The sequence below is a fragment of the Octopus sinensis genome, linkage group LG2 (assembly GCF_006345805.1).
Source record: "Octopus sinensis linkage group LG2, ASM634580v1, whole genome shotgun sequence".
NCBI lineage: Eukaryota > Metazoa > Mollusca > Cephalopoda > Octopoda > Octopodidae > Octopus > Octopus sinensis.
In genome coordinates this window covers 112,605,361-112,620,702 of record NC_042998.1, presented here as the reverse complement: position 1 = coordinate 112,620,702, position 15,342 = coordinate 112,605,361, and the positions used below count along the sequence as shown (strand labels likewise).

General features: G+C 35.6%; 1 protein-coding gene across 6 annotated transcripts in view; it reads left to right on the top strand.

The window, feature by feature from the left end:
- LOC115232572 (ras and EF-hand domain-containing protein homolog) overlaps window positions 1–15,342 on the top strand; it is a 117,634-nt gene that overhangs the window by 82,341 nt on the left and 19,951 nt on the right. For all 6 annotated transcript variants that reach the window (XM_036498939.1, XM_036498932.1, XM_036498935.1 and 3 more), the window contains exons 11-13: window positions 2,623–2,741; window positions 6,863–7,072; window positions 14,339–14,477. In XM_036498939.1, coding sequence (XP_036354832.1) covers window positions 2,623–2,741; window positions 6,863–7,072; window positions 14,339–14,477 — 468 coding nt within the window. The remainder of the gene's footprint in view (window positions 1–2,622; window positions 2,742–6,862; window positions 7,073–14,338; window positions 14,478–15,342) is intronic.

Below are 15,342 nucleotides of genomic sequence, written 5' to 3'. Positions count from 1 at the left end.
GGCTTATTGCTTTTGTTGTTTTCCTTTTTTATGTGCGTCATTTCTTTTCTTCTTTCTTATCGGTGAAAGGATATTTCATTTTTTTTTTCGTGTTGACAATATAAATTGATTAAAACATCACACTGTCAACAGCTGTCAGTCGATTGTAAGACTTGTAGCAATTTGTCGAATTCAATCTTAGTACACACACACATACGCATGCGCGCGTGTTCATGTATACTGCTGCATGTCTTTGGGTGTAATGACTAAAACACTAGAGTACATTCATTATACGTACACATCTATCTATCTATCTATCTATCTATCTATCTATCTATCTATCTATCTATCAGAGCTGAAGACACCTCCGAAAGGCGGGGGGCCGCCACGTCAAAACGGTGGAGGAGAAGGGGCCGAAACCGGACGTGGTTCCTCCTGATGATGTCTTGAGCTAACTGGATCCTATAAAGGAGCTGTTGTGGTAGCAGACCACGAAACACGGTTGAAATTCCTCTATCTATCTATCTATCTATCTATCTATCTATCTATCTATCTATCTATCTATCTATCTATCTATCTATCTATCAATCTATCTATCTATCTATCTATCTATCTATCTATCTATCTATCTATCTATCTATCTATCTATCTATCTATTATTTCTCTCTGCACACACACACACAAGATCACACGCACATATATACCTCGTACATATAGATGTGTGTATGTAGACATAATTATATACACTCAGACACAAGAATACATTCGTACTTATGTAAATAGTGAATAGTTTTCTTTTATATATGTTAAGTTAAAGACAGGGCTATATTTCAAATGAAGCAGTTTTATGAATATTTTTTCCTATTTTCTTATTAATCCTTTATGTTTTGTTTGGAGCTAAAGAGTTCCAAAATGCATTAATTCATTAACATTTAATAATCATAATGAACTTGTAAGAAAAACTGGGTGGCACTAATAATGAGTTCAAATTACGGTACAAGGCCAGCAATTTTAGAGTAGGGATATATCGACTACATCGATCCCCAATGCTCAACTGGCACTTAAAAATTTTCCACCCCGAAAGGGTTGAAAAATCGTGATTTGGACTCAGAATGTAAAGACGGACGAAACACTGCTAAGCATTTTACTATCGATTCTGCCTGCTCGCTGCTTTATGTGATACTAATACTAATAATATAATATACAAAAGATGAGAAGGCGCGTAGCCTAGTGGTTTGACAGCCATGGCTCTTCATCAAAGGTCGTGTTTCGATGCCCGATCCGGAAGGTCCAATGTGTCTTTTAGTAAGGTACTATATTTCATGTTACTTCATCCGCAAGTTCCCGCAGCAGCATAAACGAATCAGTTGTATTGACAGAAAAAAAACCCTTCAGAGTGGAAAAACAGATAACGTGCAACTGTGGACTGTTATATCCTTTCTTAAACCATTACCATTTCACACACAATGGGTGTATGGGTAAGGTATGTCGTTGGTGCTCTTGTTGTTTAAGTTCTAGGCAGGCTCCAATCTAGCAAATCACCGATCATGGCTTAAATTATCAATCTGGTGATTTAAGCCAAGACTAGACTATTTTTTTCTCTCCCTATACAGTATCTCCTGGACTGTGTGTCACGCTTCTTTTAAAACACAGTAATGTGTCATAAGATTGAACTCTAGCGATTCCTTAGCAGCATTTAAAAAGACATTATAATAGTTAATAGAGACAATTTACAAATGTTATTTCAGGAAAGAATGACGTATCTCGGCTCATTCATAGATAAAATAAATATTTGCTTAAGTTCATTATATTTTGGATAAATTGCTTTAAAAACATGCTGGGAATTTTCAGTTATTCTCAAAATGTTGATTCACTCAGAATTATTTAAACTAAACAATTCAAAAGATTGTTCAAGTGATGCTTTACAAAAATGCACAAAAATGAGAAAATATGCGACCTAAAAGTCATCTACCTTATAGCCTTCACCTTTAAAAGATGTACTGTTGTGTAAAATTTTGGCTAACTTGAGACTGGCACCTACAACTTTTTTGGGGGTCGATAAAATAAGTACCAATCAACGTAATCGACTTTCCCTTTACTTCAAAATTGTTGGCCTTGTGCCAAAATTAGAAAGAAATATTATTGGCAGAATTCTTTGCACACTGGGCAAAATGCTTAGCGGTCCGTTTTTATGTTCTGAGTTCAAATGTCGTCGATGTCAACTTTGCCCTTCATCCTTTCGGAATCGATAAAATAAGCACCAGTTGAACACTGGGGTCGATGTAATCTACATGTCTCCTTTCCAGAAATTGCTGGCCTTGTACCAAAATTTGAAATCGATATTATTATTATTATTATTAAAGTGGCGAGCTGGCAGAATCGTTAGCACACCGGGCAAACTGCTTAGCAGCATTTCGTCCCTCTTCATGTACTGAGTTCAAATTGCGCTGAGGTCGACTTTGCCTTTCATTCTTTCAGAGTTAATAAAATAAGTGCCAGTTAAGTACTGGAGTCAATGTAATTGTGTAGCTCCCACCTTCACCAATTTCCAGACCTTATGTCTATAGTAGAAAGGATTATTATTTATAGGTAGGTAATTTCTATCGTTCGTATCATTATTCTCCCTAATTTTGCTTCTTGCAGACAGCGGCCATTCTACCATTCGTGATGCAGGTGATATGGACACGGAATCCGAGTACACGAGTACAGGAGATGATTTTCTTAAAGGACGGCGGCACAAACGATTTCGACCGGCATTTGAGGTTAGAAACACGTGTTTAAGTATATGCATGTATGTGTAAATGTGTGTGTGTGTGTGTGTGTGTGCGAGAGAGAGAGAGAGAGAGAGAGAGAGAGAGGAGACGAGAGAGAGAGCGAGAGAGAGAGAGAGAGAGAGAGAGAGAGAGAGAGAGAGATAATAACAAGGTGTAGAACTCATTATACGTATGTTTCAGACCACAGTGTCAAGCGTGTAACGCGAGCGTAAATAAGAAACAAAGAATAAGGAATAAGCGATTGTATTATGAACCTCATTAATTTAGAGCTGTTTCTGCCATAAGATGCAGTGGACTCATTGTTGGGTGCCTGAATAACACTTTATGATTTCATCGGAGCCTCGAATATGAAGTGTAATTTAGTTGACAATTACATCTGTGCATATTTAAGGAATGGCATTATCAATCACGTTCATATGATAATCGGTTATTCCTTTGTCACCTCTCTCTCTCTCTCTCATTTTCTCTCTCTCTCTCTCTCTCATATACACACAACGTACTCGCGCATGATCTTCCTCTCCTTTTCTCATTCGTTTATTTTTTGTATGGATAAATATATAGAAAGATAGATAGGTAGATAGATTGGTAAAAAAATATTCTTAAGATACAAATAAACTACATCATTCTGCAATTTATATAATGGACCCTGTGCCAGCAGTGAGAAATGGAATATATATGTGCATCTCTCTCTCTCTCTCTCTCTCTCTCTCTCTCTCTATATATATATATATAATATATATATATATATATATATATATAATTTATATATAGAGGGCATTATACATACATGCCAGAAGGCATTATACATACATGCCAAACGCTAAGAGGGACAATTAGTCATTTCTACCAAAATATTACTAATCCCACCGAATGCAATTTTTCAAAGTAAGACATTTAAAAAAATATAGACCTGATTAGTAATATTTTTGGTAGAAATGACTAATTGTCCCTCTTAGCGTTTGGCATGTATGTATAATGCCTTCTGGCATGTATGTATAATGCCCTCTATATATAAATTAATATGTTCAATAAGAAATAATTATTTTCGAAATTTTTTCTCTTATGAGGTTTTTACGCTATCTACCTGACAATTTCTTGTTAAGTTTTCCTTATTAAGTTGTTGTCCTTAATTGCTATATATATATATATGGAACGCTATGTTGGATCGTTAGCCCCTACACGGAATTTTTTTCTCTCCTTGTTTCTTTTCTGTGTATCTTTCTGTCGAAGAGCGTAGGCTCGAAACGTAAAAGACTTGTTTTATTTCTATTCCTGAGCGCCATACTAATACATTGTTTGTTTGTACTCCACCTGCCTTCGTCTTTTGTTTATTTTCGTAAACCATCCCGTTATGTATATATATATGTATACAAGGGGGTGTTAAAAAGTTCCTGGAGCTTTGAGTAAAAGATAATACAGGATGATCAGTTAATTATGGTTCTATTCAACATATTCCCTACTCAGAATTCTTACACGTCCTTCAGTTTTCCTAAAACTTGTAAAAGAACTCGGAAGGTTGGGCCTCCAGCCAGGCCTTTCGCTACACCCTTAAAGCCAAGAACTTTTCAGTACCCCGCGCACATACATACATATTCCTATATATAATATAATATATAAATATATATATATAATATAATATATATATATTTATGTGAAATAGAAAGATGAATAATCTTGTAGTAGATTAATCAAAAGTTTAACCGATACCTTAGTAGCAAAAATCACAGCAGTAAACAGCACGGTTGGAGGTACAACCATATGGTGTTGCAACCGTGCGTTGGTGCGGATAATTGAAATTAAAACATTATTGGTGAATTGAAGAAATGGAGCTGAACGCAGATTGAACAGAAATCGTTTTATTTCATTCTACACGTGTTTCGAAAGGCACAAATTACCAAAATCCGATTGAATAATGGGACCATATTGTGTCTTTCTCTTCAGGAAGAAAATAGGAAATCCGTTGGAAAAACAAAAACAGAACAGAGGCGGAGCAAAAACCACATAAAACATAATATATATATATTTTTTTTCTGCCACCCAACGGTTCTCACGGCAGTAGCCACTGACAGCCGAACGATCAAACGCACACACGTACACAAAAAATGTTTTCTACCCCTACGCCAACACACACATATATAGAACAGTATACACACACACACGTCTCTAAGTAGATTTTTTCTCGCCCCTTATAAAACATCCAATATTCCTTAAATAGTCAGAACTTTATTCTCGGTCACAAAGAACATCTACACACCCTCACCCACATGATTGACCGATGCCTGACCCGTTGAATTCTTCAGCCACCGGTTCTCAACATACACTGATAAACAGTTTCGCCATGGGCTCTTAGGAGCATAGTTCGATTGGTTTTGCTCCGCCTCTGTTCTGTTTTTGTTTTTCCAACGGATTTCCTATTTTCTTCCTGAAGAGAAAGACACAATATGGTCCCATTATTCAATCGGATTTTGGTAATTTGTGCCTTTCGAAACACGTGTAGAATGAAATAAAACGATTTCTGTTCAATCTGCGTTCAGCTCCATTTCTTCAATTCACCAATAATGTATATTATATATATATATATATATATATATATATATATATATATATATATATATATATATCATCGTGATCACCGTGACCGACCAGGCTATCAGATGTTGCTACACATCGCTGGTCTCAATGCGCTTCGCATTGTTTTAGCCTTCAAATGACGCCACCCCGCTGGCTAGGCGAGCAAGCCAACAGAAGAAAGAGTGAGAGAAAGTTGTGGCGAAAGAGTACAGCAGGGATCGCCACCACCCCCTGCTGGTGCGTCGTGGAGCTTTAGGTGTTTTCGCTCAATAAACACTCACAACAGCCGGTCTGGGAATCGAAACCGCGATCCTGCGACCGCAAGTCCGCTGCCCTAACCATTGGGCCATTGCGCCTCCACACACACATACACACACATATATATATATCTATATATATAATACGCATGTATACGTACATGTATGTATAATGATATAAGCACATGATACCTAGGTGACAGATCCCGTTGTTATGCAACTGGGATTTCGATAATGTTCTTATTGTTTCGAACCCCGGTCCAAGAGGCGAATTGTGTTCTTGCGCAAATAACTTTATTTCACAATGCATCTGTCCATTGGAGCAAAACGGTTTTCCCACATCGATTCTAATGACATCCCCAATAAATACAAATGATATTTTCTCGTGATATGACCGTCGTTATCAAAAACTACAGGAAAAAAAATTCTTAAACGAAAATCCAAAAGAACTTAATCCTATTACAGTGCATCAACAACAGAGAAAAGCTGCGCTATGCTAATCGGTTAATTTATCACTGCTAGTTTCTGCATGCCGTAACCGCCACATATCGGTGTACATGTCTGAGATCACTAGAACTATGTGGAATTTCCATTTTCTCCCGATAAAGAAAAATATCAAAATGCAAGATATAAATCTAAATCATTGTTCTTTTTGTCTTTACACACATACAGCTATATATATATATATATATATATATATATATATATATATATATAATATATATATATATATATATATATATATATATATATATATATATAGGGTGGCCCAAAAGTAGTTTTTGGTTACTCAACTATCTCTTTCTTATTCGTATATTAACAGTTTAGATTTTAATTATATAAAAATATGAAACCATTATTCTATGCTAATTTTGTTAATTGTAAGTTAGAAATTTAAATGTAATAAAATGTTTTGAATGAAATTTAAAATGCCTACGTGATAACTGTAAACCTACTTTTGGGCCATCCTGTTTTATATATAATATATATATATATATATATATATATATATATATATATATATATATATATATATATATATATATATATATATATATATATATATATATATATATATATATATATATAAATTTGGAACTATATATATAATATATATATATATATATATATATATATATATATATATATATAGTTCCAAAATTTAAACAGTAACATAAAGAAACAACTGAAAATTCACACACGAGACGGGTCGTGGCTAATTCCTCATCAGTTATCGCCTTAAAGATCCTTACAGTTTCATGTCTTTTTGTTTTAAAACAGGAACAAGATTCCCATGATGAAATTGAAACAGAAACAGAAGTTCCGACAGATGACCAAGATGCAGATTTATTCAAAGCCACAGCTCACAGATGTCCAGCATCTGTTGGCAGCCGCGGTTCTAATCGTAGTTTACGTGATTCGGGCAATGACCTAACTTGTAACCAGCTACCAAACCGTATTTCACGGAGAGGACCTAGTATTCAACAAGAGGTAATCTCCTTTGTAAGATTATGTGACTGAAGATTACTTTTCTTGTCGAATGTCGAATGTTCTGCGTATGTATGTATGTATGTATGTATGTATGTATGTATGTATGTATGTATGTATGTATGTATGTCATTGTTCAATTTTATTTCAAGATTTCTTGCCAATAAAGAAAGGGCCTGCTTCTAACCTAGGTTCAAGGTTCCCTCATTGGAATTTCAACATCAACAACAGGGTATTTTTGCCTGTGTACGTATATATACAGATATGTATTCTCATGCATGTAGTTTCATATCTAGACATGTTCATATATATTTAAATGATAAACTTCTGGAAAGTTTTACATATTTTTACAGTTCCAATGATGGACTGGGTCTGTAGTCTTCGAATTAGCCGTCTTTCTGATTTTGAGAAGCCTAATTTCTCAAGATTGGTATTTAGGCAGTGTTTTATATATCCCAGGATCCCAATAATTACAGTTATAAACCTGAACTTGTAATCTGAATAGACTAACTTTAGATTTCTCAATAGTTTTGCGTAGTTATTCTCTTTTTCTATGTATGTATGTATGTATGTATGTATGTATGTATGTATGTATGTATGTATGTATGTATGTATGTATGTATGTATGTTTATATGTATGTATGCATGCATGTATGTATGTATGTATGTATGTATGTATGTATGTATGTATGTATGTATGCATGCATGCATGCATGTATGTATGTATGTATGTATGTATGTATGTATGTATGTATGCATGCATGCATGTATGTATGTATGTATGTATGTATGTATGTATGTATGTATGTGTATGTATGCATGTATGTATGTAGTACGCACGCATGCACGCACGCACACGCATACACAGATACACACATTCTTGCTGAATACTGAAGAGGTAAATTACAAGATTGTATAATTTTTCAGTCGTAATTATGTAATCATGATGGTAAGTTGGGTAAGCGTGTATGTTTCATAAAGCATTGAATACCATTGAATGTTTTCCGTATTTTTTTCACAGCGTGTGAGTGTGTGTGTGTTTATATGTACACGCTAGTTGGGAGATAAGTAACTAGACGTCTTATCCGGATGTTTGCAAGTAGAGTTCGTCAAAGCTATTTAAAATCTAAAAGTGTGATGTTAAAGCCCACAGCTTGTTAAGGTTCCGTCATCAAAATTAAGTGTACATTTCTCTGAGTTATTTATAATCTACATTTCACACAAGTTTCTTTTATAAAACAATTTGTAAATAAATCTTAGTAAACTCTTGATGTGAATAATTATAAAAGGGGACATTTCTGATTTCGATTAGTGTACAATCAGAGGTATGCTTAGTGCATGAAACAAAGGCGAATTTTGTTCATCGTTGTTCTTGTTGTTGACAAGCACTAATAAAAAAAAATGAACTATAATCAATGGCATTCCAGCTGTGACCAGATCGAATCTTTAGAAAAGATATGTCTAAATCTATATTAACCAACGAATCATTTCCTTATTTAATACTAGCAGTATCGCCCGGCGTTGCTCGGGTTTGTAAGGGAAATAACTATAAAGCATTTTTAGAGAGTTATAGCCAAAAAATAGCAAAAAAATGGGAAAATAATTATGGTAAATTTTTTTTTTTTGAGAGTTAAAAAGGTCGAGTTGCGTCCCCTAGACCATCTGTGGTTTGTGTTTCTGATTGTCGACCCCATGTCGAATTTATCGATCTTTTTCAGAACTGGGGGAACTTTTCAAAATTTTCGCTGCGTTAGTTTTGAATTATGACATTGGGCTATGTGTGTGTCAAGTTTCATCAGAATCGGTTGAAAGCCGTGGTCAGGGTAAGGGTACAACCTAACAGACACACAGAAACACACACAGACAAACTGCCGTTTATATAGAGAGAGATTTCTGCGTGATTTGAAGAAAGGTTTTGCTAGTATTTCTAGAGAGTCGGGCGATTGTATCGATGATCCCCGCTTATCTCCTCATGAACTGAAAAGTTTGTTTGGAAATTCATGAAGGTCCTAACATCCCATTTTCTACTTGCTTTTAAGTGGAAAGCTTTGTGCCGAGTTCTAAATATGAAATTTGAATGAACGAAATCTGTTGGGATCCATTTTACGCGATAATACGGCTTAGTGTGGCACTTTGGTCTGACCTATTTATACTACTACTACTACTACTACTACTACTACTAGAAATCCTTTCTTTTGGTAGAAAGCCAGCAATTATGTGGGGGTGGAGAAGGAAGTTAATCGGTTACACCGATCTCAGTATTTGACGAGAGAGCCAGAAGAAATGCCACTATGCCTTTTGCCCGATAAACAAACGAGTCTTCAGTTCGCTTCCTCATCTATAGTAACAAAAAAACAACAACAACAATAGCAGCCATTAGAATAACAAAGACAATAATAATGGTTTCAAATTTTGGCACAAGGCCAGCAGTTTAGGGGATAAGTCGATTACATCGACCCCAGTGCTTAGCTGGTACTTATTTGATCAACCCCGAACGAAAGAAAGGAAATTCGACTTTGGCCGAATTTGAACTCAAAACTTAAAGATGAACGAAATGGTGCTAAGCATTTTGTCCGGCATGCTAACGTTTCTGTCAGCTTGCAATAACAACAACAACAATAACAATCTTTTCAACTAAAGGCACAAAGCCCGAAACTTGGTGGGAGGGGACTAGTCGATTACATCGACCTCAGTGTTTCACTTTTACTTAATTTATCGACCCCGAAGGATGAAAGTTGACTTCGGCGGAATTTGAATAATAATAATAATAATAATAAATAATAATAATAATAATAATAATAATAATAATAATAATAATAATAATAATAATAACACGAGCACTCAGCGCAAATCTCCACCAAGGCAAGACCAACGTACTCTCAACGATGATTTTTAAAATAGAATATCTGAAATAAACTCGATTGTTCTCACAAACGAGTATACTAAAAATGAACCCAACCGCTTTCAGAATTTAAGTAAAACAACAGGAAAAGTAATCCAGAATCCTTATCCGGTACCGGGTTGACCCCAAAATTTAATCAGTTCTTGCCAGTCATGAGGTCAAACATCCCTGAAAGTTTCATCCGAATCCATCCAGCGGTTCTTGAAATATCTTGTCCACGGACAAGCAAACAAACACAACTGGAAACAATACCTCCGCCTTTGCTAAGGCGGAGGTAATAATAATAATAATAATGATTACAAGAAGAAGGCTAGAGGAAAGTATGATCTATTATAGATAGACAAAGGAGTTCTAAATGAATTAAAATCTAGAAAGAAAAAACTCTAGCAATAGCATGGATAAAATACAAGAAAATGTGTGATATGATATCACATTCATAGATAAATGAATGCTTGAGTAAAGTCAGTATAGCAGACACCACAAGAGAATTAATTAGCTTTAACATGAAGAAATGGAATGTAGATATTTACTCAGGTGACACAGTCTTAGGGAAGGTTAATATCTAGAGAGGTATTTTCTGAGGAGACGCATTATCCCCTTTAATATTTGTCTTATGTTTGATCCCGCTCAGTTCAGTATTCAGGAAGGAAAATTCAGGGTATTAGTTCAGAAATAGTAAGGGAAAATTTAGCCATTTGCTCTACATGGATGATCTGAAGCTTTTTTTAGTAAGAACGAAAAATATTCCTTAATACACACTATAAGACTCTTCAGAAAAAATATAGGCATGGAATTTGGCATAGATAAGTGTGCAATACTAGTCATGAAAAGGGGACAAGTAGTCGACAGTGAAGGTCTACAATTACCAGATGGTCAGACATTAAAATCATTAAAAGAAGGAAAGAGTTATAAGTATCTAGGAGTATTAGAATCTGACAGAGTACTAACTATAGAAATGAAAACGAAAATTGAGGAGTACATCAGAAGGCTGAGGAAGCTAAATGGTTCGAATCTAGTGAAGGCTGTAAATACTTAGGTAGTATCATTACTTAGATACTCAGTAGCCTTTGTAGACTGGACAAAAACTGAATTAGCAAAGCTAGACAGAAGAACTAGGATGGAATTCAATATGAATGCAGGACATCACACAAGGGCTGGAGTAGCAAGATTATACCTACCTAGATGGGAGAGGGTAAATACCAGTAGGAGACTGCGTGGAGTTAACTAGAGTAGATATAGACTCCTATGTAGGTAATAGTGAAGAAAGTTTAAGAGCTGCAAGCATCACAGCAAGACATGAAGAAACCAAAAAGTCCAAACGAACTTAAAAACCAGAAAAAGGAACAAAGATTATCTGACTGACAGGAGAAAACTTTGCAAGGTAGATTCCCAAAGATAGTTGCAGCAAATAGTAGTGAGCATAGCAATAAAAGCTAGAAGGCCTGATTTAGTAGTACTAGACAAGGAGAAAAGAAAGTGCCGGATAATTGACTTTAGAATCTTAAATGATGATAGAATTAATATGAGATGTATAGACAAAATAACTAAGTACCAGGATCTAGAGACTATGGGAAGTTGAGATAAAATGTATACCAGTAGTTATAGGTGCATTAGGAACTATCCCGAAAGATTTGAACAGATGGATAGAGGAAATAGGCATAAAACCCAGTTTAGTACAACTCCAGAAACAGTGCTATTCATGACAGCTTAGGAGGGTTCTTAGCATTTAAGGTTACTTGTAGTTCGAGGTTAGGAATTTTTCTTTCCCAACAGCTTAAACTGTTGTGTGTCTATGAATAATAATAATCCTTTCTACCATAGGCACAAGGCCTGGAATTTGGGGTAGGTGGATTGTCGATTAGAATGACCCCAGTGTTCCACTGGTACTTATTTCATCGACCCCGCAAGGATGAAAGTCAAAGTCGACCTCGGCGGAATTTGAAGTCAGAATGTAGCGACAGACGAAATACCGCTAAGCATTTTATCTAGCGTTCTAACGATTTAGCCAGCTCACCGCCTTATATAACAATAATAATAATAATAATAATAATAATAATAATAATAATAATAATAATAATAATAATAATAATAACAATGATGATGATGATGATGATGATGATAATAATAATAATAATAATAATAATAATAATAATAATAATAATGATGATGGTGATGATGATGATAATAATAATAATAATAATAATAATAATAATAATAATAATATTATTATTATTTTTAACAGTGTTTGCACCATCTCTGACAAGCAAAAAGGAAGAAAAAAAGAAAGAAAAATAGATAACCCCAGTGTACAATAAACAATAAAGTTCTTGCTTGTTGCTCTAGGATTGATTTTCTTTTTTCGATAATGTTATCTAAAGGAAATTTCAAGGCTGACGTAAATTAAATATATTGATCAAAACTATTATACCATACTTGTAGCACGATAAGAACTCGTGGCAAGGGTGATAGAAGATATGAGGTTACTACTTTATAGGCTTTGTTATATTACTATTAGTTTTCTTTTCGTTTCTTTAGAATATTTCTATCTTTTTCCTTTGAAGTGCAATGTCCGAAAGAGATTTGCACCAGGGCTTCACAATATTTTATAGCAGTGTTTCTCAACTAGGGTCCAAATGCCCCCTGAGGGTCCATATAGGATTTTTTTTTTTGGGGGGGGGGGTCCACTCAACAAGGAATACTGGTGGAATATTCCCATCAAAACTTTAGTCAAATGTAAGCATAACAGAGTGGATATTGTTGTTTGGGACAGAGGAGCAAAGTTATGTACCATCAAAGAGGTCAGCTGCCCTGCAGATATAAATATATCTTTGAAAATCAAAGAAAAAGAGGATATCTATGGACAACTGCTTCGGAACCTCCAGCTTCTATATGCAAATTATCCGCAATAGAGACCCTGAAAATAATTATGCTTTGGATGTATTTATTGGTCGTATTGCAAGAAACATCTAAGTTTGTTTTTCTAATATTTTTTATAGTTCAACCTACACAAACTAATGTATGAAAACATTAATAAATAACATTCTATAAAACTAGTTTTTTAAACACTGAATGGCTATGGGGTGTCCACCAGAATAACATAGTAATCAAAGGGGTCCATAGATAAAAAAATGGTTGATGACCCCTGCTCTATAGATACTGTGTTGTATCTTCCTTAATTTCTTCTTACCTTGCTAACAAAGCCTGGTGGGTGCTCCAATTATTATTGGGATGAATATGAATTCATAGTCTGGATATAGAAGCTGGAGGTTTCGAAGCAGTTGTCCATAGATATCCTCTTTTTCTTTGATTTTCAAAGAGATATTTATATCTGCAGGGCAGCTGACCTCTATGATGGTACATACCTTTGCCCCTCTGTCCCAAACAACAATACCCTACCTGTTATGCTTAGATTTAACTGAAGTTTTGATGGTAATATTCCACCAGTATTCCTTGAGTTGGTGTTTATGAATGTATTCCATATCAAGGATTTTCAAAGTTTATTTCAGGACAGTCTTTTTTTGCGGATGACATTGTAAATTGTTTTAGTAACTACATCGTGCCGCATAGGGAGGTAGTACTGTGACGATATTTTAGGACAGCTGCTAATCGCATGCGTAATGTCTTCCACAGAAACATGACATAGCCTACACATGCGGTTGCACCTTGGGATTACAAGAGTGTCACTGTGTCTCTTGTTCACCTGGTACTTTGTGGAAATCTCCTGTTCCTGGATTGCAAACACATAGCCTTCAAAGTGTGATGTGATGTAGTGGTCTTGTGCCCAAGACTTCGTGCCAATTCTGTCTTCTTCAAGCTTCCGGGCAACATTCCCATGCATGGTCTTTTTTAGTATGCTGAGTGCTTTCTATCCAGGTCTTCTCTGAGGTAAGAGAGCCCAGCTGTTTTGGGACTGTATAGAAGATCATCAGCAAGAGAGTGTTTCTTGAGGAGTTCACTGCCAACTCATACAATGTTGCTCACTTCACTTTTCAGGGCTGTATTAATATATTTATTTTTGCTGCTGTTGTTTAGCAGGTGCTGCCTGAGTGATACCTTACGGCATCCGAAGACCGTCGGCACTCATCTCAGGTCTTTACCACTTTCATTTCTTCTTAGGTAGGGCCTGTCAATACCTTTGTTTCTTTGGAAGTTTCCAGTTGTTGTCAGGATTTTCCGGGTTTTGATATCTATGGATTGGATTTCCTCTACAGGCCAATCAAGTATCCCAAATGTTGGGATCAGTACTAGTACTGCAAATGGATTGTGGGATATTTTGTTGCATGTATGTATGTATGTACAGATTTATGTATATTCTTTTCAATGATATTGTAAAAGGAAAAGTTCATGTGCTGCATTATATTTTACAGCTAGCTAATCAGAAGGCTATGAAAGAGCCAGAACGTATGTACAAAGTGGTTTTGGCTGGCGACGCTGCAGTTGGAAAAACAAGCTTCATCATGAGATTATGTAAAGGCAAATTTGTAACAAATTTAAGTTCGACACTTGGTAAGTAAAGCGAAAACGAATAATTTATCTGAAATTCAAACTATTTCTTTCTCAGTTACTCTGATGAACGGATTCTGATGAATTCCTTCTAAAAACTGATTCCGTCCTAAAACTCATTACTAAAGTAGCACATCAAGTGCTATAGTTTTGAGATTGAGGATATAATGAGATCTTTGGAATCAGTTCTTCTGGGCAACAAAATAAGTACAAGTCTGAAAGTACAACCGTAAATCTTTACACATTCTTTTTCTTTCTCCGTTTTCTTTTTATTCGTACTCACTCCGTCTTTTTCCTCTCGATCCTTTCGGTCGAAGAGCGTAGGATCGAAGCGTCAAAGACTTTTCCATTCTTCCCGAGCGTTAAACTAAGCTAATACACCAGCTTCTTGTTCCTTCACCCGTCTTCATCTTTTATCTTTTGTAAATTTATATATACATATATATATATAAGCCCCATTTGTGTCTTTTATACCTACGCCACATTTAGAGGCAGCCCTGGATTGGATTTAGGGTAAAAATTGGATTTGGTACTTGCATACCTACTGTTTCCAACCAATACCTGATACATTCATGATTGCATTACCTCACTGTGAACGCTGTTATTGTTCCTTGCGATTCCTGGGATCCTACCTGTTGATGTGCCTTGATTCCATTGAATCCTGTAAATAATCTATCTATCTATCTATCTATCTCGACATCTCCGGCTCTATGTAGACGACGGTGAACAGGTGTGGTCGCCGTTTGTGAGGCACGCATTCCCGCAACTCGTCTCCATGACCGAACTACAGTCGTGGATCAAAAAGAGGCCGAAGAAGGGCGAATGGCACCGCGAGTGTCGCGTTGCTCTCAAGCAACTCTGCCGTCCC